This window comes from Lucilia cuprina, chromosome 4 (genome assembly GCF_022045245.1).
Source record: "Lucilia cuprina isolate Lc7/37 chromosome 4, ASM2204524v1, whole genome shotgun sequence".
NCBI classification, from domain to species: domain Eukaryota; kingdom Metazoa; phylum Arthropoda; class Insecta; order Diptera; family Calliphoridae; genus Lucilia; species Lucilia cuprina.
Genome location: NC_060952.1, coordinates 32736075 through 32763949, shown reverse-complemented (window position 1 = coordinate 32763949; position 27875 = coordinate 32736075). Strand labels below are relative to the sequence as shown.

At 29.1% G+C, this 27875-nt stretch overlaps 4 protein-coding genes across 9 annotated transcripts in view; 2 read left to right on the top strand and 2 right to left on the bottom strand.

Moving 5' to 3' along the window:
- The window catches only part of LOC111682842 (arf-GAP with coiled-coil, ANK repeat and PH domain-containing protein 2), a 19735-nt gene extending 9158 nt beyond the window's left edge, over window positions 1–10577 (top strand). The window contains exons 2-11 of one of the 2 annotated variants that reach the window (XM_023444832.2): window positions 1316–1432; window positions 3241–3334; window positions 3572–3736; window positions 4147–4290; window positions 6057–6352; window positions 6894–7010; window positions 7079–7231; window positions 7745–8636; window positions 8712–8932; window positions 9671–10577. In XM_023444832.2, coding sequence (XP_023300600.1) covers window positions 1316–1432; window positions 3241–3334; window positions 3572–3736; window positions 4147–4290; window positions 6057–6352; window positions 6894–7010; window positions 7079–7231; window positions 7745–8636; window positions 8712–8932; window positions 9671–9857 — 2386 coding nt within the window. In that variant the 3' untranslated portion in view covers window positions 9858–10577. Of the gene's footprint in view, window positions 1–1315; window positions 1433–3240; window positions 3335–3571; window positions 3737–4146; window positions 4291–6056; window positions 6353–6872; window positions 7011–7078; window positions 7232–7744; window positions 8637–8711; window positions 8933–9670 lie in introns of both variants that reach the window. The other variant, XM_023444831.2, reaches the window with a different exon arrangement.
- A 453-nt stretch (window positions 10578–11030) lies between these two features.
- Window positions 11031–14172, bottom strand: LOC111682843 (zinc finger protein 652-B). Its single transcript, XM_023444834.2, has 3 exons — window positions 12332–14172; window positions 11954–12111; window positions 11031–11886 (listed from the first exon to the last, which is right to left on the bottom strand). Exons 1-3 carry the CDS (start codon window positions 13512–13514, stop codon window positions 11173–11175), a joined length of 2055 nt encoding a protein of 684 aa, XP_023300602.2. The 5' UTR covers window positions 13515–14172; the 3' UTR covers window positions 11031–11172.
- A 156-nt stretch (window positions 14173–14328) lies between these two features.
- LOC111682857 (anaphase-promoting complex subunit 10) lies at window positions 14329–17263 on the bottom strand. Its single transcript, XM_046950529.1, has 2 exons — window positions 17254–17263; window positions 14329–14945 (listed from the first exon to the last, which is right to left on the bottom strand). The coding sequence occupies exons 1-2, from the start codon at window positions 17261–17263 to the stop codon at window positions 14371–14373; spliced, it is 585 nt and encodes a 194-aa protein (XP_046806485.1). The 3' UTR covers window positions 14329–14370.
- LOC111682845 (methylthioribose-1-phosphate isomerase) lies at window positions 15432–27875 on the top strand. Of its 5 annotated transcripts, none has more exons than XM_023444837.2 (6): window positions 15432–15570; window positions 18685–18818; window positions 26408–26643; window positions 26704–26912; window positions 26993–27156; window positions 27222–27875. In XM_023444837.2, the coding sequence occupies exons 2-6, from the start codon at window positions 18687–18689 to the stop codon at window positions 27549–27551; spliced, it is 1071 nt and encodes a 356-aa protein (XP_023300605.2). In that variant the 5' UTR covers window positions 15432–15570; window positions 18685–18686; the 3' UTR covers window positions 27552–27875. The 5 variants fall into 5 exon arrangements, with proteins under 5 accessions (XP_023300605.2, XP_023300604.2, XP_046804683.1 ...); XM_023444836.2 differs by having other exon boundaries at window positions 15460–15570; window positions 18630–18818; XM_046948727.1 differs by lacking the exon at window positions 15432–15570 and adding an exon at window positions 16016–16455.

The window sequence follows — 27875 nt, the reverse complement described above, 5'->3', positions numbered from 1 at the left end:
ATAGATAGATAGATAGATAGATAGATAGATAGATAGATAGATAGATAGATAGATAGATAGATAGATAGATAGATAGATAGATAGATAGATAGATAGATAGAAAGATGGCTAGTTATATTTTGCATATTTTGATCTTAATTTTTTAATTTCTTTTTAAGGAAATTTTATGAATTTAACAAATTTGCATATCAATATATTGTTTATATAAACAATTTAAATATCTAAATATTTATTATACTCGCATAAATACACAACAACGTGATGATACAGTATGTACATATGTTTGTAAATATAAATTTTGCAAGACTCTTCTCCAAAGTTATCTAATATACATACACACATACAATTTTACTTGTTTTGACTCAATTCAGCATAAATTTAAATCTATAATTATTTTCAAAATGTAAACAAAAAAAAATAACAAATTTTTAAAAGACGACAACGACGACATATTTAGATGACGACAAAGCATGAACTCAATGAAGTGACAGTGAAAACATAAACTAACAAATAATAAATAAATAAAATAATAATAAACAAACTTAAGAGGGAGATTTGTTTGTCTCGTCAGAATTTCATATAAAAACGACAAATTTGTATTTATTTACATACCGCTCATTCACTACAAGAGTGGAATATTTAAAAAATATATATTTTCGATAAATATGTCCAAATTCCAGAGTTATTGGTTCCTTTACGTTATACATTATACATATCATTTGTTAGTTTTTATTTGTGGATTTTGTAGTACTAAGTTTAAAATATCGTAATGTTGACTTATACCAACCTTGTAATAAATGAGCGAAATTCTTTTGATTATATTAAAATTGTAAAAAGTTTCCAAAGAAAATTATAAAAATGAAAAGCAACATAATTGGACAATAGAATTTCAGCTATTTCTTTCTTATACCCAAAATCACATTATTTTTATGTAATTTTTAATAATTTTTTGACCATGACATTTAAAGGCCAGCTAGCTGAGAACTTATGGTATATTGAAGAATATAGAAAATAAAAAATCGTTCATATATGTTGCATAAATACAAGACATCCTTCTCACCTTTTATAATGTAAGCATATTAAATCAATTTAAAAAGGGCACGTCTTTCTTCTTGTTTACTTTCTTTTCTCAAGTCAATTGAAAAAAAATAAAGCGAATGCAATGAAATATTGTTGTAAGCTTTGTATTTCCCGTCTATTTTATTTACATATGAATTGTATTCTCTTATTGATAAACAATTTTATTAAAGGTAATTGTTATTAAACATTTTAATACATTATTTTGTTATTGTTTTACTTTGTTTACTTATACCAGACAATTCATCTCAAAAGAGGAAGCAGATATTGAACATTTGGAAACGCGTCTTGAAAAAATCATTAAACTTTGTAATATAGCAGTTGATTCAGGCAAAGAATATGTTAAAAATCAAAGGTAAGTTTGTATATATTTTATATTATATAAATATTATTTAAATTAAATAAGAATTTATTACTTAAATATATGACTAGAAAAAGATTAAGGCTAAATTAGCAATTTAATACCTTTGTAACAATTCATGACCATTAGATTTTGCTACAATAGTGACAAATAGGTTTTTCCATAAAACCCCTTCTAATTAGGTCAAGATTTTAAACTTTTCATGGTCTTAATATTTAGATTTAGATTCGGAAAGAATTATGATTAAAGTTCGGAATATGGTTATCAATACTTTGAGTGCAGACTGAAGTCCTAAACAAACACTAGATGACTAGATGACCCCAACGCTCAAATGAAACTACATTTGTCATGTATTCTCAAGGACTTCTTTATGCCCCTGTTAGCAATAAATATCCGATATCTGTTTCAATTACCATTTTGCATTCATCGTTTAAGTACTACTCACACTTCGAACAGCTAATCGTGAATATTTTGAAATAATGATAAAGGGATTGTCTCGCAACTATAATTATAAAATGAACTAAAATTTCTCAAGTAGTCTTTCTCGAAGTTGATTGCGAACAAGAAGGATTTTTTATGGTTCATTGGACTGCTTACTACGAGGACGGGTATGTCCTTACTTGGTTTCTATTAGGCCCCTTTATAATGTCTGTAAAGAATCGAGAGAAGGAAGGAAAGGTAGGAAAGAAAGAAAAAAGTTTGTTATGAAATATATCGATAGAGACAGTAAAAATGACGTAGAAAAGGAGTGATGAATAGAGATGTAACCGAGTCTTTAGAGGAATCGAGTCTATGATTAATCACCCACCTACTTCAGGTTAAACAATTGACAGATCAGATCGATCACCAAAGTATGGCGAGCCTATCGTCTAGTGCCGAATAGTTTCAAAGCACCGGGCAATTACACAGAAAATGGGTAATTGTCATTGTATGGAAGACCAAAGCATCTTGCATGGATTTCAAACTTGAAATATCAAGTGAGAACTGATAACAGAGCACTCTGATGAGACTATGGTAATTCTTTGAAAGACTCCCGTCATTCCTGGACAAGGGGCGAACAAGAAGCTCTTAGTGGGGATATATACAATAAGGTTCTAAGTATAATATATTCTGTGTTTCTATAAGTGCATCATTCAAACATGTCATGCATAATATATAACATCAAAGAGAGGATTTAGCAAGTTTATTTCCATACTACTACGAAAATAACATTTTTCCACGTGATACAGTTTTTAAATAGTTGACTTTTACAAATTCTCCATACAAAATCATTTTTTTTTCATTTACAAAATTATAAAACTCGCGATTAATTCGTTTTGTCTCGAATAGCGAGCAAGTTTTATTTAACGCTTTAAATTTTCAACTGGCGAATTACATTTTTAAACTCGTGTGTCGAAATGATTTATTCGATTACTTAAATCGATCGAACTAAACTCACCCGCGAGCGAATTGAATTCGATCGCTATTCATACACTGATTTATAATGTTTATTTTTTTTTGTTTCACAGGTTCATGGTTACAAATATAATAAACTAAATTGATGAAAGTGTTTTGATTTAATTGCGAATTGGGCTTATGTTTTCTTGCCTTTCAGCCTGTAGAAACAGTCTTCGTTCGGACTTTAATATTATATGTTAAAAAGTTAATTCAAAGAACTTTTCATTATTAACCAACCTATTTTAAATCAGTCTAATATATATTCTACGTTTAACTAAAATTATAAAAATAATAAACACATGTTATTTATTTGAATTAATTTAATTTTATATATTGAAATCTTTTTTTCTCGTTTCTTAATATAGTGCTTTTGCAATGTCCCTTTGGGATTTGCAACAACATTTTGCTGATAATAAAAGTGCTCACAACGCATTGGGAAAATTGATACACTGTTTTCAGGTTAGTTGCAAATGTAGAAAAATAAAAAAAAGAAAAATAAGAAATGGTTTCATTTTCAATTGTTTTTATTTTATATAAATAAATACATACATAAATCTGTACATAAATGCATTAAATATGCATATATATTTTTTCTGCATTAATGTCTTATCGTAATTATTTTGTTTATTTATTTTTTTTTTTTGCAAAATAAAAAATTAAAAAAAAAACAAAATAAATAATTTTATTTCATTGTAGGAAATGAATAAATTTCACACCATTTTATTGGATCAAGCCAATCGTACGGTTTTAAAAAATCTCGCTGTTTTTGTTAAAGACGACATCAATCAAGTTAAAGACTACAAAGGACACTTCCTTAAAGTTTCCGAAGGTTATGACAATGCTTTAATTAAAAATGCCCAAGTAAGTTAATTGAAAAAAAACAAACTATTAAACAACTAAATTTTCTAATAATATTTAGATTAAATATCAAATTACCTTTTGTTTATCTATTAACTAAGGTGTATTTAAAAGACAATGATTTAATCATTTAGTTATTTTTATACTAACATTGCAATATGTTTTGGGATACATGTATATACATTAGGGTAATAACTTTTCCAACAATTTTTGAAAATTTCAATTCATACCTCTTACAAGTTTATTACCCCAAAAATGTAAATTCAAAAATTCATATAAATTTGTTTGTGGAAAATTTAACAAAAATCTATTTTTTATATCTAACACCTAGTGATAGGACCTTATTTAGGTTATAACCCTAATATACATATTTATAATTGTTTAATGTATTTGTGTTTATATTTCACTTGCAGGCGAGTAAAAATCGTACACAGGAAGTACAGGAAGCCGCCAACATATTATCTGCTTCTAAATCTTGCTTTCATCACACAGCATTAGACTATGTTAACTACATCACTTTAGTTCAGTCCCGTAAAGTACCTTCAATATTGTCGACGGTAAGTACATACAAATGTACACATATATATGTATGTATATTTACGGTTGTTTTGTTGTTGTTAGTTTTATATGTATGTATGTAATACATACTATGTATGTAAACCCTAAGGTATAAAATTATGTTTTTACTAGACATTTTTAAACGTGCTTACATACATTAGTATTAATACCTAAATCGATGTGTCTGTGATGTTTATGTCAACTAAGAAGGGAGGATATTCTACTTGTATTATAAATATTTACATGAATATATGTGTTAGCATACATCTTTAAAGATGCCAGCATGCCTGTTTATATTAATAAAAAAATAAAAAAATTCTATAAACTAAAATGGGAACACACAAAAGATGTAGTCTGCACGTTAGGCTGCAAGACATAGATAGATAGATAGATAGATAGATAGATAGATAGATAGATAGATAGATAGATAGATAGATAGATAGATAGATAGATAGATAGATAGATAGATAGATAGATAGATAGATAGATAGATAGATAGATAGATAGATAGATAGATAGATAGATAGATAGATAGATAGATAGATAGATAGATAGATAGATAGATAGATAGATAGATAGATAGATAGATAGATAGATAGATAGATAGATATATAGATATATAGATAGATGTAGATTTTTTATATATATAGTTAACATTTCACAAATTGATTCACATTTAATAACTTTTCTAAAGAAATTATACTGATTTGTCTATAAAAAGAAATTTGCATTGACTATTTAATGGCTTTCACTCCACTGGTAGAATAAAAATTGAATGATTTAAATGTTCCTTTCATAAACATAAATCACTTTTAAAGTAACACATTGAAAGAAGAAAAAAGAGTATTTAAAATAAAATTATTTCTTCTACATTATAAATCCTTTTTATTTGAAATGAAAACATGACTAAAAGAGAAAATACACATTGTATCTATTTGAAAAATCTTTTTAAAAATAATTTCTATGTGAGTAAAAGAAAATAAATTGACCTAAAAAGTAAATACATATGTATATGTATACATACAGTTGGGAAGATTATAGTAAATTTCTATAGATTTAAAATGTTAACACGATAATGTTTATATATATTTGTTCTCTCAGACAGAATCTTTTTCCAGTTATTTTAGTTACTATAAGCCTGTTTAGCCAAGCGTTAATTTAAGTAGATATTTGTTTTGCAAAAGCAAAACACGATTCATAACATTGGTATTTTTTAATTGTATTCCCAATTGTGTTTATTATAATCTATTATTACATGTAGGGGTAATAAAGCCGGAGTTTAAGTTTGTTGCAAATTTACAGTTGTTATTGAGATATACTTATTCATATTTGTTTATAAAATCATTTAAATTAATTTTGTTTTATTTTATAGCTTTTGTTTAACATTAAAGTGAATCATGTGAATAATTATTTAGAAGTATATAAAAAGAGAAAATACGATAAGTATTGATGTTAAAAAGAAGATTTTTTTTTCAAAATTTCGAAATGAAAATAATTTAATATTATTTTCATTTCGAAAATAAGTTATCTTATCTAGTTTAAAATCAAAAAAAAAAAATAAACTGAGTTTGAATTAATTTAAAATTTATTATATGCTCTACTACAAACAATTCTCTTTCTTGGAATTAAATAGTATTTTTCTTAAAATAAAAACAATCTCAGTAAAAATTTTTAAATTTTGTTAATTTATATAATGACAAACAACCAGTTTATTTATTTGCTTTTAGAAATACTAAACAATAATAAATTTATAATTCCTTTACAGTTATTGGACTATTATCAGGCGTGTGTAACATATTATCATCAGGGTTTCGATTTATGCAACGATTTTGATGTATTTTTCAAAAGTATTACCGAAGACTTAAATGCGTTACGCGGTGAATATCAACAATTAGAGAAGGCCATGCAAAATCGCCATATGAGTGTGAATAGTTTTAGTGAAACGAATACAAATAGTACTTCGAATAAAATCGAAGGATATTTATTCAAAAAGAAATCGAAAGGATTTAAAACATGGTGTCGTCGATGGTTCTATTTAAGTGATAATCAACTAGTTTACAGGTACGTTCTATAATATTAATAATAAAATTCAATTCAATGCTATGCTTAGATCTCAATTTTTAGAAAACTAGCATAGTTTTGATTTTAAATTACATATACATATATGAAATACACAATATAATTAATTTTTAAGGCATGCTTAACTATAGAGTACAACGTTAATTAAGGCTAATGGTACAAACATTAATAAATTTTGTAAATTTCAAAATTTTTTTATTTAGTTTTTCCCTGTTTTTTTTTATTAATTTTTTCAATAATTCTAAATTTTATTTTTTCTTCTTTTTTCATATGTTGTGTTCATTTTGTTGTTGTTGTTGTTCTTGTGTAACAATTGTATGTAATTTTATTATTTTTCGTTTGAACTAAACTAATTTAATTTAATTTTGCGTCTCTTTTAATTAATCTTTTGTTGCTATTTACAAAAACAAACATATATTGTTGTTTTGTATGTCTTTTTGTTTTGTTGAATTGAAAAAAATGTCTTGTTGTTGTGTTGTTGTTGTTGTGTAACGCTCTGAAGTGATTTGGATTCGAATTGCAGAAAACGTAGCAACGAGGATTCATTTTCTGTGATGGAAGAAGATTTACGCATTTGCACTGTGCGACCAGTTAACGATGGTGATCGACGTTTCTGTTTTGAAGTCATATCGCCAACCAAGTACGTAAATAGGAAAACAGTTTTATTTACTTTTCTTTTAAATTATTCTATCCTCTCCTTTTTTTAAGATCTCACATTTTACAAGCTGACTCAGCTGATATGCTTACCATGTGGATTTCAGCTTTACAAAAAAGTATTGGTGCAGCTATACAACATGATTCACAACATTCCAGACCACAGTCGTCATTGCATGCAAATCCCTTGAATGCCAAAAGAAAAGTGTAAGTAATGAAATCGGTTTATATAACAATTTTTTCTTTAGTTTCATTTTAGACTAGATTTTGAAAGTAACTAATGAGTCACTCTTACTTAAAAAGTAGAGTGTAGACAAAACCATATACTAGACTATAGACTTCTGAATAGATTATTGACCAGAATAAGGACTAGACTAGAGACTAGACTATGTACTATAGACTAGACTATAGACTAGAATATAGACTAGAATATAGACTAGACTATAGAATAGACTATAGACTAGACTATAGACTAGACTATAGACTAGACTATAGACTAGACTATAGACTAGACTATAGACTAGACTATAGACTAGACTATAGACTAGACTATAGATTAGGCTATAGACTAGACTATAGACTAAACTATAGACTAGACTATAGACTAAACTATAGACTACACTTTTATATGTTTTTTGATAACATTCATTTCTTTTTAAAACTAATTTTCGCTATCAATCAATCCAAGTTTTAACCTTTTATTATTTTGTTTACTTGCAGACATTGGGAACAATTCCTTAAAATTCCTGGCAATGCACAATGCTGTGATTGTCGCGGCGCTGATCCTCGTTGGGCTTCCATTAATTTAGGCATAACTTTGTGTATAGAATGTTCGGGTGTTCATCGAAGTTTAGGCGTACACTACAGTAAAGTACGCTCTCTGACTCTAGATGCATGGGAAACAGAAAATGTTAAAGTCATGATGGAATTGGGTAATGCCGTGGTCAATCGGATCTATGAATCACGTATTGGTGATAATTGTGAACTGAAGCCAGCTACGGAAAATTGTGAAATATCGGTGAGGGAAGCATGGATAAAGGCAAAATATGTGGAGAAACGTTTTGTATGCGGTATGCCGAAACCGACCGATTATCTATCTAGTGAAACGGCCGAAGTTTTATCGATCGACAGTGGTGAATTAGGCAAAAGGGCGACACTGTCATTGGGTGCTCCACGCAAATGGGCAGTTAAAAAGTTTAGACGTCGTCGTCATCGTGAACGTAAACGTCAACGTTCAAGTTCCAAATCATCCGATGATCCTGTCATTGACGAAGTTGATGATGACGATGATGATGAATCGATTAATATACCCTCGATGTCCCTAAGTATTTCACGTGAAGATCTTTTAATAGTGGGCGATGAATTAGGTTTAGAAACTTATGAAACACCTGGTATTCTAGGATCAGATCAAGAATCTACTGAGGGAGAAAATGAACCAGAAGTTATACATGAAGTGCCCTTTTCAAAATTAAATGCGAATCTCATGTTGTATCAAGCATCAGCTGTACACAATTTACCAGTAATGTGTATGGCCTTTGCTTTAGGTGCCGATAAGAATTGGCGTAATGTAGAAGATCATAATCGTACTTACTTACATCAGGCAGTATTATCTGTAAGTTCTGCATTCCCTCCTTATGTTATTATAAATGTTATTTTAAATTTTTATGTTATTTTTCTACATTTATAGGGTTCTGTTATGGCTTGTGAATATCTACTACTAAATGGTGTACCTATTGATTCTGTAGATGATTTAGGCTATAGCGCTTTACACTTGTCCACTGGCAAAGGTTTTATAGCTCAAGTATATTTATTGCTAAAGCATAAAGCCAAGTATGACATCGAAGCTAATGATGGTAAAAAACCATTAGATATTGCTGTTGATCAACGAAATGCAGATATTGTTACGCTGTGAGTACTTTTAATTTGTTTATGTTAGATAGATAGATAGATAGATAGATAGATAGATAGATAGATAGATAGATAGATAGATAGATAGATAGATAGATAGATAGATAGATAGATAGATAGATAGATAGATAGATAGATAGATAGATAGATAGATAGATAGATAGATAGATAGATAGATAGATAGTTAGATAGTTAGATAGTTTGATAGTTAGATAGTTAGATAGTTAGATAGTTAGATAGTTAGATAGTTAGATAGTTAGATAGTTAGATAGTTAGATAGTTAGATAGTTAGATAGTTAGATTGTTAGATAGTTAGATAGTTAGATAGTTAGATAGTTAGATAGTTAGATAGCTAGATAGTTAGATAGTTAGATAGTTAGATAGTTAGATAGTTAGATAGTTAGATAGATATATAGATAGATAGATAGATAGATAGATAGATAGATAGATAGATAGATAGATAGATAGATAGATAGATAGATACATAGATAGATAGATAGATAGATATAGATAAATATTATTATTTATGCAAAATTGAACAAGATCTCAAATCGCATATATTATTATAGCTAATTTTAACCCACTTTGCGAATGTCAACCAAACAAATCTGTCAATTCTCTGCCGAATTTAGAGTATAGAAAGTAATTAATCATACTATGGGCTATCGTATGAAAACAATCATAGGCTTTACTTTAATTAACTCAGTTTTCAAAATAATAAATAAAAATTATTTACAGTTTACGTTTAACTCGACTAAATGATGAAATTGGCCTTAACGATGAAGGTAATGGTGAAGATGAAACCTATAAAGATGTTATGAAAGATTTTTCCAATTTCACCTCCAGTCAACCACGTATGTTACGTAACCGCAACGATTCTAATACTTTAGAATCTCAACGTTCTTCCATGACCAATTCGGATTAAAAATAATCATACTCAAGAGAATTTAAAAACAAAACAATAAGAGTAAATGTCATGTGTTTTTACAATGTAATCTATGTTATTTATATTTGTTATTTATATTAAAAACAACAACAACAAAAATATTAAGAGAAAACAAACACGAATTAAAATATCAGTCATTCTGTTATATAATATTCATAAATATAATTAAGAAAACTATAAGATGTGGTGCTTTGAGAGCTAAATATCTTTTTATTATGTTAAAAATTGTGAATTATTATAAATTTTTATTATTATTATTAATTTTTAATTCATTCATTATTATTATTATAATCATTATTTATTATAAAAGCCAACGTGTAAGAAGAACTAGTAGTATTTTGTTTTGCTCAAAATTTACTTTACATTTGTCTGACTTTTTTCTATTATTAATATTATTATTATTTAGGCATTTATTGTTATTTAAATGAAAAATGTTTAATAGAATTAAAATTTAACTGCTTTTTTAAAGTGTCTTTAAAAGTCGTTGTAATATTTTACTTGTAAACTGTAATATTATGTTAAGGCCGCTTCTTTGGCTTTTATTATATAAATACACATACATATTTAGGTAAATATTGTAACATATTAATATTGAATATGAAAAGATGAACAGCACCAACTGATTATCGTGAAAATGTATCAGATTGAGAAGAAATCACGATCATTAGGTGTTGTTTTTATTATTTATTAATTAAACAATTTGATTTTTTTTAACTGTATCATTCTTATTTGACGGTAAAGGTAGGTAGCAGTTTATAAACAATTAAATTTTGCTCCTAAATGTATGCTTTTTAATAAATTATAAGTGTAAAAATAGCGCCATCTATTGTTTGTATTAATGCTGTTTCATATTTCAAAAAGTTGAGTTTTTCAGGGTGGCAGCACAGCCGCAAATTTTCGACCCCACTATAGAAAACAATCTGGCAACTCTATAGAAATCCAATAAAAGTATAAGGTTGCCAGATCGTTTTCTATAGTGGGGTCGAAATTTTGCGACAGTGCTGCCACCCTGATAAACTCAACTTTTTGAAAAATGCAACAGCTTCAATTCAAACAATAGATGGCGCTAATTTGACACTGATAAATTTTTGCAAAGCATACTTTTAGGCGTTTTTCTAAAACATCCCGCAAAATACACAAACGGTAACCTTCTTGTAATGCACAAACAATTACATTTACTTTTATTTAATAAAACGTTTATTGCAATTAATATATAACTAAAACTAACTTAATTACAGTATCAATCTTAATAAAACACATAATATCATATACATTTAACTATGTATGTGCTTACTTACGGTATTTCTGTTTTCACTTCAACCTTAGAAGGTTTTAAATTACCATGTGTATTAATAATATGCCTTTTAACTGACGAACGATCACCAAATGTACGATCACACTCGCTACACTGAAAGGCTACCCCGCTGTGTGAGGCCAAATGACGACTTAAACCGGACGCATGATTAAAGCGTTTGGGACATAAATGACAGGCATGTCGTTGTATGCGCGGCTCATCTAAATGTGTACGATTAATATGCTCCGTCAAGCTAATGCGTTGAGCAAACGATCTATCGCATTGCGGACATTGGTGAGGCTTTATGCCCGTATGCGTTTGCATATGTCGTTTGAGAATCTCCCTTTGCACAAACGCTTTATCACAAATATTACAGGCAAACGGCTTTACTTCACAGTGTACGTACATGTGACGTCGTAGAGCACTGCTACATGAAACTACAATTTGACATTCTGGGCACTGAAAAATTACACCACTTTTCCCAACTTTACGATGAGTACGTAAATGACGCTCCAACGAAGGTTTTGTTGAAAATACCATCGGACAATCATCACATTTAAATGTTTTTGGTGTATCTGTACTGCGTTGAAATGGATTTACGTAGGTCTTCGTAAGAATTGTCTCTGTAGTTGAGGTTGTAGTTCTAGTGATTGCTTTTTTACCCGGAGATTTTTTAGATTTACTTTTCAATTGTTTTTTAGCCTTGACATATTTCTGCAATAAAAGAAATGTAGCTTTGTAATACAATATCAATATGGTATTAAGTTCGTACCAAACTTACCACTTCTTCAAACTGTCCTATATATTCATTATCCATGCCATCTTGAAAATCAATAACCATTACGTTTTCATTGCCTTGATCTGCATTTTCCACCTCAATTTCATCATCATCATTGGATTTTTGCAAAAACTGTATTTCGCCATTTTCGTTGTCTTCAACTGTAATTTTAAATAGATTTTAGTGAAATGGTTATACATAGCATAGTAAATGTTTGTCTTAATTTAAATTTAAATTTCTAAAGAAATATATTTTATATGAACAAAATATCTAACAAGAAAATTGGTAATAAAAAAATAAAAATTTTATTTTTTTTAGTGAATTACATTTTTGGAAAGTAACATAAACCGCAAATTATCTTTTATTTATACTTTTACTTACTGCGATACGACGTTGTTGTTGTAGTCGTTTCCCCAGACTCCTCATTAGTGTCCATATTTTCTTCATTGACTTTTTCATATGTTATTGTGCTATTTGAATCTATATATTCATCATCTTCATACTCTTCGCTTGCCACAACATTATTGCCATTGAATTCCTCTTTAGGAACTAAGGGTTTTTTCTGAATATCAATGCCACCATCGTCAGTGTCATAAATTAAAAAATTTCCTTCACTATCACACTCATCATCATTTGTATTCAGATCTTGTTCACTTATTATAATTCCATTTTCCATGCTCTTATTGTTCAAGTCCTCTTCCTCCTGTAATTGTATTTGTACCTCTTCTTTTTTAGATGAATTTTGCACAATCATTTTTCTTTTTGCAGTCAAATCTTTTTTATTTGTAGGACTTAAAGGTCTTTTAAGGTCTGTAACATCTTTGGTAGTTGAATCACTACCCAATGTTTTTTTCTTATTGTTGAGAAATGTTTGCAAATCATCTAACAGACATTTGACTTCCACTTGTCTACATTCTTCCATGACTTCAGCACGTAACGCCTTCTTTGCTTCGTTTCTATATTGTTCACTAATTTCTTTTCTTAAACCTTCTTCCAATTCATTTTCCACCTCCAGTCTTAATTCATTCTTTAATTGTTCCCGTATTTCTGGTATTAATTCTTCTCGACAATTCAATCTTAGATTTTCTTTAATTTTCTTTAAATCTTGTTCATTTTGCTGTTTAATTTCATTTATGACAGCATCAAATTTTAATTTTTCTATTTGTTTTTGGTTGTCCTCTTGTTCTTTGATGAATTCAATTGAATCTTGTAATTCTAATTCATCATCATCGTCGTCTTCCGTTTTCTTGTTGAAAACTTTACTAGTTTTGCCCATTCCTATAAGACGCAAATGTTTTCTTAGCTTGGCATCAGAGGCTTGGCTCTGCTTACGGAATAAATATGACTTCTCTAATTGCAAACGGCAGTCAGGGCATATTTTTGTTGGAAAATCTTCTGCATCTTGTACTTCGAGTGCCGCACAGGTCATTATACGCATTGGTATAGATAATGCCGCGTATTTGTCGGAATTTTTTTCTTTGGAAAAAATGCAAACTGTAGCTGCATCTTCCTTTAAACACAAACGACACATTTTTTGTAAATTGGGATAGATTTTATTTGCCATTTTGACTTTATAGTTTTTATTAGTTCCTTGTAATAATATTTTATATTGATCTCAAAAAAATTACTTCAAAGTCGATAAATTAACATTATTATTGACTACTCACAAAAATTTATTGCAACTGTATCGACAACAAGCACAAACAAAATTCGACAAGTATTAACAAAAATACAATATTGCGACTAACGTCAAACTACTCTTTCAAAATATATATACAAATATGTACAAAATATATAAAAAGTGTAGTTGTAGCGTGTCGCGTTGTTTGTAATTATCAAGCAAACAAAGCGTTCATTAATTCTTCATTGTGATTGAAATGGTTATTATTGTGATTGGCATTTCTTTTCATTCACATTTATGCCAAGAATCAGTGTTGTTAAGTTTTTAATTTAATAAATTAATGAAAAATAATTTATTAACAGATTTGATTAATGTTAACTGTAATACAGACTTTTTGAAAACTTTGTTAATATTGTGATTTATGGTTAGCCGGCATTCGGTCCACAGCAAGTGTGTGTTGTACTTAATACCTGCTTGCATCTTTTGTATATATGTAAATATATTCTTAGGGTTATATAGACTTTATAGCGAGATCTGAATTTTCAATAATGAACTTAAATTTCAAGAATTTTTAATGCAATTAGCCATACATATGGTGGAAGTAGAAAATGGACAAAAATTTGGTCTTTATTATAAATTGGTGTGACTTTTAAAAATTTAACATACATATGTAGGTGAAGAGTACCTAAGATTCTACATAGTCGTATGTAACACTCTACTTGTTTTTGGACTTTATATCTAGAAATTTCAATACAAATTAAATAAAATAAATTTATTAAAATTAAATTTTATTACGTATTTAACGCAGAGTGGCAAATTTTTGAAAATTAACAGTACTAAATTTTCCAAACAATTCCAAGGGATAATGACGGTCCTCTACCGGTGCATGTATGCGTATTTGACGCATATGAGTATCGCGTCCATTCTGATGATTCGATATGACAGCAATTTGCAGCATAAACGTACGAATACACTTGACGCTACCATCTTTAATGGGTATTGCTACCCAGCCAGTAGGTTCGTGTAGATCTACTATTTGTAGTTCCTGCAAATCATTAAAATTCGAACCTGCTCTTATTGAAATGCGGGATGGCGTATAACTTTCGTCCAACTTATAGTCGGTGTATATGTAAATTTGGCTAATTTTTGTTTTACTATGAAATTGTATATTGACTAAATGCGGCAGTTGTCCATCTGATTGCCAATAAGTATCCATTATATTGTCACGTAGACGCTCGACACCAAAACCAGGTTTGCATGAGGACAAACTCCAAACGGCCAAATTCCCTACTTCCCTCACCAGTCCTTGACGTTCTTCGTCTAGGGGATCCTCTTTTGTTTCACTCTTTTCTTGTTCTTCATTATTGCCCTCCACTTTGATTTAATTAATATAATTTAATATTTTTAATATTATTGTTTTTACCACTGCTTCAAAGTCGCAAAATTATAAAAAAAGTATTCTTTTGTGGACTGTAAAAAAGTAAATTATTTGGAACAGATGTTTTTTTTGCAAATGTGTTCATTCACAATAATATAATAAATATTGTCTGAATTGTGCTGCCAGACCGAAAATAGGAAAATGTTTTAGATAAATGGAAACAAAAACTTTTTGTGGACAAAATTTTGTTTTTTAATTTATTTTACAAATAAATTATTTAAAAAAAGCTTATTTTGGGCCTTTGAATATTGTTAAAATAATACATATTTATATCAATCTATTTAAATATACTATACTTTTAGTTAAGCATCAAAATATTCCAGGACATAAATTTTCCTTTCACATTCCTTTTTGCACTTTATTTGTATAAAAATTTGGCAGCCCTATTTTTGCAATGCAAAAATAAAAGAAAATTTGCAAAAATAGAAAAATGAAGTAAAGCAAAATAGATAAATATCAATGTGAATAAAAGTTATAAAAGACCGGTGACACCTCGCGAATCTCCTGCAGAAATTTATAAAATTTGTTGTCTGGCTTTTAAATAAATTAAAACCAATTCAGGTGAGTTTTCTAATTATAAAACTAAATAAGTAAACATATTTAAATTTGCTAAAAATAAATTTTGTCAACAACTATTTAATGATTTTTGTGTTCAAATTAAAAAAGAAAAACCAAGAAACTACCAAAACTAATGACCAATTTCATTTGTATTGTGTGTGTGTGCTTGTATGTAGAGATTTCATCCATGTCCCCTTGTCACCCACTAAATTTAATGCAATTTTCAATAATAATTTTTTTGGCATTTTTCCATTTAACGTCACAGTAGAATATCAATAATTCATGTACAATGTAATTGTGTGTTCGTTCAGTTTTGTGGATAATGGTGTAATTTATTTTTAATTCTTTTCTTTCTTCATGCAACCACCAGTTGATTCTACATTGTTGAACCGCATGTGTATTCTATTTTCATTGGCCTGTGGTGTGGTGGTACAACATTATAATTTGTTATAACAATTTCCTCCACGTAACACTTGAGTTTTCCGTTTTTTTTCGCTTTTGCAAATAAATTTTTGTTGTTAAACATTAATAATATTTCATTTGTGATGAACATCAATTAATTTAAGTCTAATGTTGTTTTATTGCAAGGAGCAGGGGCAGCTAATACTCATGGATTTCTATATGTTTAAATAATTTTATGTAATCGTAAGGGTGTTTTCATTTTCGAACAAGTATTTATACTCGACCACAAATTAGTAAGGAGGTCTTAAAGAGTTTGTTGAAAATTGTGTGTATATTGTGTCTATGGTTATGAGATATGTTGGCCAAACATTGTGGTGTACTCCAGGAGGAGCTGCGTACTATCTTATCGTGGAATATACATATCTGCAATAACTTGATCTTGATCGAATAATGAAAGGTTATAGCTGTCAAGTTAGCACTGAAATTGTAAGCAAATCAAGTCTTTACTAAAGTCTTAAAATTTTCTTTATAAAAAGTTTCAAATCAGATGATTCAATGTAACCACTTAGCGGACATTTAGGTCTACTTCCCTTTTTATACGTTACACCACTATAGTGGGGAGGGTATTATACGTTTGTGCTGATGTTTGTAACATACAACAATATTGACCATATACCGATCGTTCCCACGACAATTGGATCTTCGCTCCGGAACGACCCTACTCCCCTTTGGGCTCTCTTAAAAAAATCTCTTTTTGCCAAAAAAAAAGTAAAAATATTCCGAAATAAAGTTAAAAAAACAAACCAAATGCTTTATTGTTTTAAATAATCCCCATTTTTAACATACATACTGACTGGTGTAGGGCATCATATGGTCGGCTACGCCCGACTATACATTCATACTTGTAGTTTCTTTGAGTTCGATATTTTCTTCTATATATAATAAATATTGAAAAAAAGTCCTAATCATCCTCAAAATAACTGTGCTAATTGCTTGACTAATACTGTATTTAAATAAATAACTTGAATATACTAAAATGTATTTAAATTTTAAATTTATTTTTACTATTATGTGCGTATGTGTGTATTAATAATTTAAATTTTCTGTTTACTCGTCCGAAAGCAAAGATTAATAAAAAGAACAAATTGTTGTTCTTAACTCTTTGTGTACAACAAATGTTGTCAAGTGCTTTAAATAATATAACGAAAAAACACTTATTTTTAATTTAATATTTACATTTTGTTCAAAGATAAGATCTTTCATGGTTTTAAATTTTTGTTATACCTAGATTCATTATAACTACATAAATATTATTTATATATTTCTTTTTTGTATTTATTTTTGCGACATCATCGACAAATAAACAAAACTTTTTGCTATAATTTCAATAAAACATTAAAAAAAATTCAAATAGATTAATGGGAAGATTTGTTGTTTTGTATGGCGGTACAACTAAAATGCTTGACACTCTTAAAACACCAAACTAAGAGATAGCAAAAAGGCTTATCTCTTTTTTTTATTTATGTTTAAATGTAACCACACAACTGATAGTGTTGCTATAAAAAAACCTTTTCATAAAGAATACTTAAATTTTTAATTATAAAATGTTTAATAATAACATGAGTAATTAAAATTTTAACTTAATGTTAAAAAGATTATAGGGAAATTTTCTTTTCTTAACGAGTTTCTATATTATATAAAGTCTTTCAAAGATCTGTTATTAATTAGACATCCTGAGAATGATGAATAGATGTTAATATATATGTATGTATAAAAAAGTACATAGTGTACTAGAAGCAGAGTACTGTAATCACTTAAATGCGCTCATTTCATTTTCAAAGATACTACTAAACACACTTGACTAGTTGAATGTATGAACATTTAGTAGGGAAAGATTTTCAAAAAGACTTTTTTTGAGAAAAATATTTAGTTGAATTTAAAACGTTTCACGGTATCAATCGAGCGGATTTTTTAAATATTTTTTAAAACATATCTGGTGGGAAAAATAAATTAAAAATTTAATTTGTGATATATTGACGTTTTGCATCAATAGTTTTTTAAAAATTTAAAAACACTTTACTCAAACAAAATGAAAATGGTCATTGATCTTTTAAGTTGATATGTATATGTATATATAAAAAAACTTTTTTTTTTAATTTTATTTTAAAATCTAACAACGAAAATTTATTGGTAATTTATAGAAAAATTATTTATTAATTTGCACTCTCTTTTTTTAATATATTTATCAGTTTTGTGGTTTTTTTAATATCAACTCAAGTCAATTATCGTTAATGTCAAACTATTTATGTGAAAGTGTTTTTATTTTTTCATTTAATTTTATTCTTGGCACGAGATTTAACAACAAATTGTTAAATTCTTATTAGTGATTTTTTTAAAATTTATTTTTGTTAATTTGCACAAAATGTTAAAATTTATCGATACGCATGTTTTTCTTTTTTTTTTTTTTTTGCAAATTTTTCAATAAAAAAATATCTATAGAGATTTTGAATTATAATTATTTGTTTTATATAAATTTTCCTCTTAAATAAAATCTATTTAATTATTTTCGTGTTTTTTTTTCCTTCGTTATCAACTCATCAAGATCATTGATCAATGAATTTCTATTTTACTATTTCGTTGTTTTACAATTTATTTTTCAGTTTTATTAGTTCTTCTCTTGTCAACGTTTCTTATTTCATACAAATTTAATTGTAGAAATGACTTTACAATCAATTAAATATTCACCCGGTAAATTGGAAATACTCGATCAGTTATTACTTCCGGTCCAGTCGAAATATCTACCAGTCAAAGGTGTTGAAGATGGTTGGAAGGTTATTAATAAAATGCAGGTAAGTTTTTGTTATTGTTTTCTTTTTTTGCATTTAGTAAGAGTTACATTGTTAAATCATTAACTGTTTGATATAAATATTACTAAAAACATTATGATAATCACAACTTTACTTTGTTGGTATTTCTAAATCTCGTTTAATTACATTCTATTGGCTTCTTCTTAAAATTTTAAACCAATTGAATAATTGAGAAATTATAATTTTTTTACAGATTAAGCTATTTTTCGAAATATGCTATTGTGCTTTTAAGCGATAACCTTTAATGCCTTGAAAATCTACACGTGCTTGAAAATCTTTTAAAATTTAAGTTTATGAATTGAAATTTAAAACATGTTTTAATAGAAAAGGAAATATGTCAAAAAGACTAGTCAATTTTACTTGTTAATAGTGTATTGAGTGCTCAATACATAAGTGCATTGCTATGTACATAGACAAGTCCATAGAATTATGTATTTATATTTTTGTCAATAGACTTGTTAATAGTTTAGTCATAGTACTTCACTTCACGTAATCTGCAATTATCACTAACTTTTTACCACCTGGACGGAGGAAGTAAACCTAACACTTGACATCGTGGTCGTCCGATTTCCTATCGTGCACCAAACAAAAATATTAGGGCTCACATTTGATAGCCTCTTAACTTCCCCAGCTCACACCAATATAATAACGCACAAATTTCGAAGTAGAAACAAGGTCCTCAAAGCGATAATGAAACCTTGTTAGCTACATATAAAACGATTGGTCGGTTAGTAGTTGTTCTTGTTGTAACATGTTGGCTGTAACTGGATGTTCTTTCCTGGGGAAAAAACTTTCGGTTGATACAGCTGTTGCTGAGTGAACAATCTTTGGCCGATTGAGAATCAGGTCGTTCCGGAATGGAGATCCAATTGTCGTGGAGACGTCGGTTAACTTCATTAAGTACCAACATCGGTTAGTGGTTAATTATGTTGCTTCAGTGTCGTCACTTTCGTTCAGCGATACCCAGTGGTAAAATTTTGAAAGCTGCCAAAGTACCGTCCTTAGCTAGGACTGTAACGGGCTGCATACAATTCATCTCGTTATATCCCGTGCACGAGGAAATGAAGGTCATTTCAGTCAAGGAACACAATGTCATATCGACTAAACAGTTCATCCTGGGATGTCATAGGAGGAGTCATCCCATTTTAACCAGCACACAGATACTCCCACGAGGCACACAACTAAAGATAGTAAATGATACACTTTATAGATGACATCTTAATCACAATAAAAACCCAGTTAAAATTATGAAAAGTAATGAATGAAAGTGATGAACAAAGTGCATGAAACTTTGGTAAAAAACCAAAGAAATTTTTATGAAAGAATGTGGTTTATGTTTAACATCTAAATATCGAATTTAACTGCTTTTAAAAATATGTCAAAATTGAACAGCATTCCACCAATGACACCCTATATTCATAGGTTTTTCACAAAAATTGGTAGAACTTCTTGTGAAAGTGGTGAAAATTCTACTTCTTTTTTCTCACTTTAGTTGCTGGTCATATCTGGAAGGTTCTTCGTATATACGAGGCCAACCACACTTCACTCTTTATAATAGATTTATGAACGCATCCAGTTGAAGTAATCCTATTTTTAAGCCTGGATATTGATGTGGAAAACCCACCCGTTCAACTACATTATTGAATAGTTTTAGCTGTTACAACAACATTAGTCAATAGAGAAGTCCATTTTATAGACAAGTAACGTTTCACTAGACTTGTCAAGAGACTAGTCCATTGATTAGTAACCCAGCAAAAAATAATTGATGTCATACTTTACAAACTAGATCTTAATCACATCTAAAAATGCGATTACATATTATTCACTTTAATAAACCAAATATTTCAATACAAATGAAAACCCAATTAAATGTGAGAAAAAAGATGTGGAAAAGTCATTACAAACAACACATTTGAAGTACAGGTTTGGTAAAAAACCAGTGAAATTTACATAAGCGTGTCATTAAAAGAATATGTTTTATTTTTGACATCCAAAAATGAACAACATCCCACTAATGACACGCTAATGTATAATTCATTCGGTTTTTCACCCGAATTTAAAGCAATTCGGGTTACTAGTTGTGTTGAAAATACTAAATTTTTTTTGCTCGGAAGTCTAAAAACCATAGAATATAGATAGCCAAGAAACGAGCATATCTTCACACTAAAGGACCATATAATACCCTACATCTGTATACGAATAAAGGCTAGTATAGAACTTATTTTTGCAGCTTATTGTCGAGATACGAGTATATTAAACATAATTATGAATTTAAAAGCCTTTTTTGCGGGTTCTGTTGTATGGAGCCTACGTGAAATAATGGACCGATGATAACTATTTTATAGGCTCTGTCTAGGTACCATAAAAGATCTTGTGCCAAATTTCATTGAATTATCTCCAAAATTGCGTCCTGTAGTTTGATTACAAGGTTTTCAAGCCCTATTCGGGGATACAGTTGTATGGGGCCCAGGTGAAATAATAGACCGATCTTAACCATTTTTAATAGGCTTCGTCTTCGAACGGACAGACGGACGGACTTAGCTAAATCGACTCAAAAAATGATTCTGAGCCAATTGGTAAACTTTAAGACCAATATTATTGTGCGTTACAAACATCAGCACAAACTCAATATACCCTCTCCACTAAATTGTTGTAGGGTATAAAAAGGTCCACAAATAATTAGTACTTTTAAGCTATAAAAAATAACTACTATTTTAGAAATATTTTTTTTAATAAAAATGTATATGTCTGTCTAATAGTTGCTTCTTCATAAAATTTTCTAAAAAAAAATAGTCTATAGAAGCTGTGCTAATCTAAAAAAGATTTTCTTATCTCAACTTTTATTTGTTGTTAGAAAAAAATAAATAAACATTTATGATTACTACTAGTGCAATAAAAGAATTATAAAATAAAATTTTAAAAAATTTCCCAACTATGTTCAACAAATTGTCTGGTCCTCCCTGAGCATTTAAATCTTATGTTAATTGTAAAATAAAAACAAATTTGGCTACAACGTATTCATCAACATTCAATAATAAACAAACAAATCACCATAATGTGATTTCAATTAAGGTATTTCAAATGTTTTAAATATTTTAATTTTTTTTTACACACAAATAATATCAAAAGTTTTCTTTTAGATTTTAAATAAATCATCATTTACTATAGCTATTAAAGTACCAAAAACACTGAATATATTAAAAATAGCATTTGTTTATATTAATGTGGGGTTTTTATTACAAATGCTAAAAATAAAAAAATAATGTCTTTATTTATTTCTAGATATAATAAAAAAATCAAATCAAAAATAAATTGTCATTTATATAAAATTTATTTGCAAAAAAAAAAAAAATTCTAAAATTTTTGCAAATTTTAAGGCGTCTGTCTAACAAATCATTCATACAGAAGATTATACCAATAATAAAATGTTTACATGAAATTTCTATAATGTGAAAAAAACATTTAAATCAAAAATGTTTGATATTTATGTATCCTATGTATTTATGTTCACATGTATGAATTTTCTTTATAAATGTAAAATGCAAAGAAAACAAACGTAATAATAAAATGCTTAAACAATTAAAAATTATCAATTTACCTACTAATTACTCAACAAATAACAATTTATATCATCCATATGCTAGACACTCTATAATTTAAATCTTAAAAATGCTTTCACAATTTTCAAAATGTTAAACGTCATCTACAATATGTACATATGACAGATGTCAGGGATTTTTAGAAGCTCTTTCATTTAAAACTATTTTATCTCTTTCTCATTCAATACTATATAAAAGATTTTATTAACAAAAATGTTAAAGAAAATACTTTGTAGTTTTGCGAATAGTGTGTCGTTATTATTTAAAAATCTTTAATTTTTATTTTTTAAGTGTTTAACAAAATTATTTCTTTTAAAAGAAATTATTCTTTTATAACTCATTCATATAACAGATGTTGGAATGTTTAATATTTGTCTCTTGTATTTTATAATCTAGCCGTCCTTCCGTCCCTCTATTGTGTAGCTTTTTGTACAATTTTGAATACATCATAATCAATGTGAGAAAACATAAGTGTTGACATATATTTACACATGTATAATAGTGAAAACCCTTCTACATAGTACGATATAATTAAAGATGGATTTGTATTTCTCATCTATGTAGTAGGCAAAATGCGAAACCCTTAAACCAAATTAGACGTTTTTAAGGGATTGAGACCCACGAATCTGGACTCAAGATTTCACATCTGGGATTTGATTTGAAATTTTAAAAACAACTTAAATTGACAACTTTAAAATAAAGGCTTAATACCCGACATATAATCTTTCTTCTACTAGATATATCGTCGTAGAACTAGAAAATTCATGGTTTTCGGTATTTATACCCTACACTACTTTAGTGGGGAGAGTATATTGAGTTTTTATGCTAATGTTTGTAATGCACAACAATATTGGTAATATAACCACCTTAAAGTATACCAATCAGCTCAGAATTATTTTCTGAGTCGATTTAGCTATGTCTGTCCGTCCGTCCATGTAAACCTTGTAATCAAACTACAATCATTGAAGATAATTCAATGAAATTTGGTACATGATCTTCTATTGTTTCAGGGACGAAGCCTGAAACAATGGTAACTTAATCGGTCCATTATTTCACATAGCATACATACAACTGAACCCCGGGCATGTAAATCTTGCAATCAAACTACAGGTCGCAATTTTGGAGATAATTCAATGAAATTTTGATCATGATCTTCTATGGTGCCGTAGACGAAGCCTATTAAAAACATTAGTCCATTATTTCACCTAACATCCATACAACTGAACCCCTGAATAGGGCTTTTAAGTTCATCATTATGTTTAATATACTCATATCTCAACAAAAAGCTGCAAAACCAAGTTCTATACTAGACTTGATGACCCTCAAGAATTCTATAATTATAAGTCCCCATATGACCCTAGACCCAACGTTTGATTCCAAATGTCGACAATTTTATTCAACAATAAACGGCTTAAGTATGTATATCTGAGGCAAGGTACAAATTCATCTTAAATGCTTTATTATGACAACTAAATAACATTTTATGTTTGTAAAATGTGTAGAGTATTATATGGCGGCCTCGCCCGACTATAATTTCTTAATTGACTTATGTTAAATTTACCTTGTACTATTATAGTACGGATGATATTATGCTCTGTATATATTATAACAAACAAAAAAAAATTGGATCAACGCGACTCAAAAAATTGTTTTAAGTGACTCAAACTCCTTTCCTGATTCGACTTAACTATGTCTGTAGGTCTTCAATTTCAACAACTAATGCAATTAGAATCCTCGGTGTCACTTTTTACCTTTTGGACCAAAGAAGTAAGGCGCTAAACATCTCCATCGAAGAACGTATTATCTCAACGGTTCAGAACCCGAAAATATTAGTGGTAGTCTTTGACAGACTTCTTCACTTCGCAGGGCATGTAAACTACATCAACCAAAAGAGTTCGAAACAGAAAAAAGGTGCGTAAAGCTGGCACCTCTTGGGGTATGGATAAAGTGACGATTGTAACGACATATAAGGCTATCTTTTCAATTATACTGGACCATTTTTCTCAGTGATACCCAATGGCGAGGATGAGATGCGGCTCAGAATAATGCATTTCGAATTGCAAGCGGATACGTCAAGATGACGAATGTGTATCATTTACATGAGGATATCAAGTTGCAGTTAGTCAGACAACATAATGTTTTATTGAGTAGACAGTTCCACCTTCCACCTTCCTAGTCATTCTAATTCAGATTCTGATGGACGATACCCAGGTACATCCGGATGTACTTTCGACGACTTACGTCCACCACCACCTTCCACTTTCCTAGTCATCCTAACCTTCAGATTCTGATGCACGATACCCAGGCACATCCGGATGCACTTTCGACGCCTTACGTTATAATATCAGACGTTAATAGACTTTTAATTGCAAGCGCTCCGAAAATGTTGCATCAAATGGTTGTCAGCAAAGCCATTAATGGCTACTTATGCAACAGAGTACTAAATGAACCCCAATTGTGATATTGGATTGTGAGAAACATTCTAGAATCATCTTGGCACAATTTTGAGCTGTTTCTTTAACTGTTACCGTGAACGAATCTTTACAGGCACATGGTGCATTTGATTCATTTGTCCCGCTAGGTCTACAAATTTGCGCCTCGTAGACCTATGCTTAAGACCGACTGAACTGGCACAATTTCACCAGCTCCCCCCTTCACTTAAGTTATTAAGATTTATTATTCTAAATTTCAGGAAAGAAAGGCCACAGTCGAACTATTACAACAACAACGATTAAAAAAGTACTTTGTTATGAAATGTGAAAAATTGGAATGCATAACTTTTTTTGTAAAATTTAAGCAAATGTAAGACAATAATAAATGACATACAACATTTTCTAAATAAAGATATCTTCGAGCAGTTATATCGTTTAAAAATATGCAGAAATTACATTTTTTTAACTTTTAGGATACGATATCTCAAATCCCAGATGTAATGGTGCAATTCTGTAACCAGTTTCTGATTTAGCTGGGCTCAATTCCATAGAAAAGTATACTTTAGTCTTTGGTTTAAAAATTTGTCGGTCTGTGTTCTTTACCTTACGGCAAATAATAAGTTAAAGTAAGAGATTGGAAACGCCTTACATATTTTGCAGTTATGGAAGTCGTACTTCAAGCAGTCAGTTGCCTGTCTGAAAGGACAACTGGTAGTCAGTTTAATAAAGCAAACATAGCTCGTTTAGGCGCTCTTCTTAAAAGTAAAGTGATCCCGAAATATGTGTTCTATATTTTGACGACACATATGTTTGTATAACATTTAATCGATTCTTAAAGTGCTAATAAGCCTTAGTATTAACCATATTTCTATATTATACAAACACAAGCACAACCAGGATATAATAAAAAAGCAATGTCATTGTTAACAAGACTAGCCATAGAATAAAAACTTAATTTTTCTTTTAAAATATGTACATGGTACAATAATCTGATGTATTCTGTTGCTCTTTTTTCCTTCTCTTGTTGATTATTGTTATTGTTTATCACGTGAAGTATGCAAATATGCAAATATTGTCCTATAGTTGTTTTTTAAAGATATTTTTGTTCAGCTTTTATTTTCTAAAACAAATCAACGAATACGTTCCATAGACGAACATTGTTGTGTACATATTTATTTTTAATATATCTAAAAATGTTCTTTTAGTGATTGATGCTCTTGATTACTTTGGATTGTGTGTGCTTTTGTCTAAATACACATATAAATCAAATAATCTCTTTAAATTTGAAAATAAACAATTTATTATTTGTTTATTTAATTAATGTACATACGTATCTATATGACAAAATATTTTTATTTGCGATTAAATACAATGGCATTTCTCAACGGGCGATTAATATATCTAAGCATATATTAAAAAAATAGTAATTTATTTACTATTTACTTAATTTATTTCATTCTGTTTCAGTTCTAGTTCTGTTCTTTTTACGTTCTACCTTATTAAACAATATATTTTTGTATTTAATCTGTTTAATTAACAGGTACGTGGAGCTCCTGCTATTGCGATAGTTGGTTGTCTCTCATTGGCAGTTGAAATCTTCCCAGAAAATTTTGATTCTAAAAAATCTTTGCGTCAAGAAATTGAAGGCAAACTTAACTATTTGGTATCGGCAAGACCAACTGCAGTAAATATGAAAATAGCAGCAGATGAACTAATTGCTCTGGCAAATGAACTAACAAAAGATGAAAGTATTTCCGTCGAAGAAATGAAACTAAAGTAAGTTTTAGTGTATAGGGCAAAATATAAATTTAAATAAACAATTTTTATCTTTCAAAGATTCCTAGATGCTACAGAAGCTATGCTACAAAAAGATATATCTGATAATAAAGCCATTGGTACGAATGGTGCAAAAGCTATATTGGAAAATGCCAATAAAGATGGTCCCGTACGTGTATTAACTCACTGTAATACTGGTTCACTGGCAACAGCTGGTTATGGCACTGCATTGGGAGTGGTTAGAAAATTACACGAATTAAAGAAACTAGGTGAGTAGATAAATTAAAAAGAAAAATAAAATATTTCTACAAAATTTGTTTTTTTTGTTTGTTTTTATTTTAACTAATAGAACATGTATATTGTACGGAAACTAGACCCTATAATCAAGGAGCTCGTTTGACAGCCTATGAATTAGTACACGATAAACTGCCAGCTACACTGGTATTAGATAGTATGGTGGCCGCTTTACTACGTGCTAAAAATGTAGCCGCTGTGGTAGTGGGGGCCGATAGAGTAAGTTTTTTTATTACAAAAAGATTTCTAACAACTGCTGACATTATAATTAATTTAATTAACAGGTAGCAGCTAATGGTGATACAGCCAATAAAATTGGCACTTATCAAATTGCCGTTGTGGCCAGACATCATGGTGTACCATTTTTTGTGGCTGCACCTTTAACTTCTATTGATTTGCAAATACCTAGTGGTGATCATATTATAATTGAGGAGAGACCCGATCGTGAGATGACTCATGTGGGTGAGCATAGAATAGCTGCACCTGGTATTAACTGTTGGAATCCTGCCTTTGATGTTACGCCCGCTTCACTAATTACTGGCATAATTACAGAACGTGGCGTTTTTAGTCCACAAAAACTTAAGGATGAAATAAGCGCTTTATTAGAACTCTAAAGAATTTTTTCACTTATAGTTAGTAAGACTTAAAAAACTTTCCTTCCCCCTTTTTCTTCTAAAAAAAATCTTTTCTCAACATTTAACTATATATATATTAAACCTAAAGTAGAACTTAAACAGCACCATTTTTTTTATATATATATATATAAAAAAATTCTTTACACTTAGTTGTGATATTGTTAACATGAAAAACTTACTATATTATATATACAAATATGTATTTTTTTGATACAATTATTGTTCAAAAAATATTATTACATTATTAAAACATACTGCAGACTATGGCTAGAATTTAAATACAACATAGATTTCGAAAAAAGA

What these genes read in the sequence shown, in the direction of transcription:
- LOC111682843 (XM_023444834.2), bottom strand. Translation starts at nt 13,514, where the DNA reads ATGGCAAATAAAATCTATCCCAATTTACAAAAAATGTGTCGTTTGTGT. An exon ending in AACAACAACGTCGTATCGCA is followed by an intron (nt 12,112 to 12,331) that starts GTAAGTAAAAGT and finishes TTAAAATTACAG; the next exon opens with TTGAAGACAACGAAAATGGC. An exon ending in TAGGACAGTTTGAAGAAGTG is followed by an intron (nt 11,887 to 11,953) that starts GTAAGTTTGGTA and finishes CTTTTATTGCAG; the next exon opens with AAATATGTCAAGGCTAAAAA.
- LOC111682845 (XM_023444837.2), top strand. Translation starts at nt 18,687, where the DNA reads ATGACTTTACAATCAATTAAATATTCACCCGGTAAATTGGAAATACTC. An exon ending in AGGTTATTAATAAAATGCAG is followed by an intron (nt 18,819 to 26,407) that starts GTAAGTTTTTGT and finishes TTTAATTAACAG; the next exon opens with GTACGTGGAGCTCCTGCTAT. An exon ending in TGGTAGTGGGGGCCGATAGA is followed by an intron (nt 27,157 to 27,221) that starts GTAAGTTTTTTT and finishes TTTAATTAACAG; the next exon opens with GTAGCAGCTAATGGTGATAC.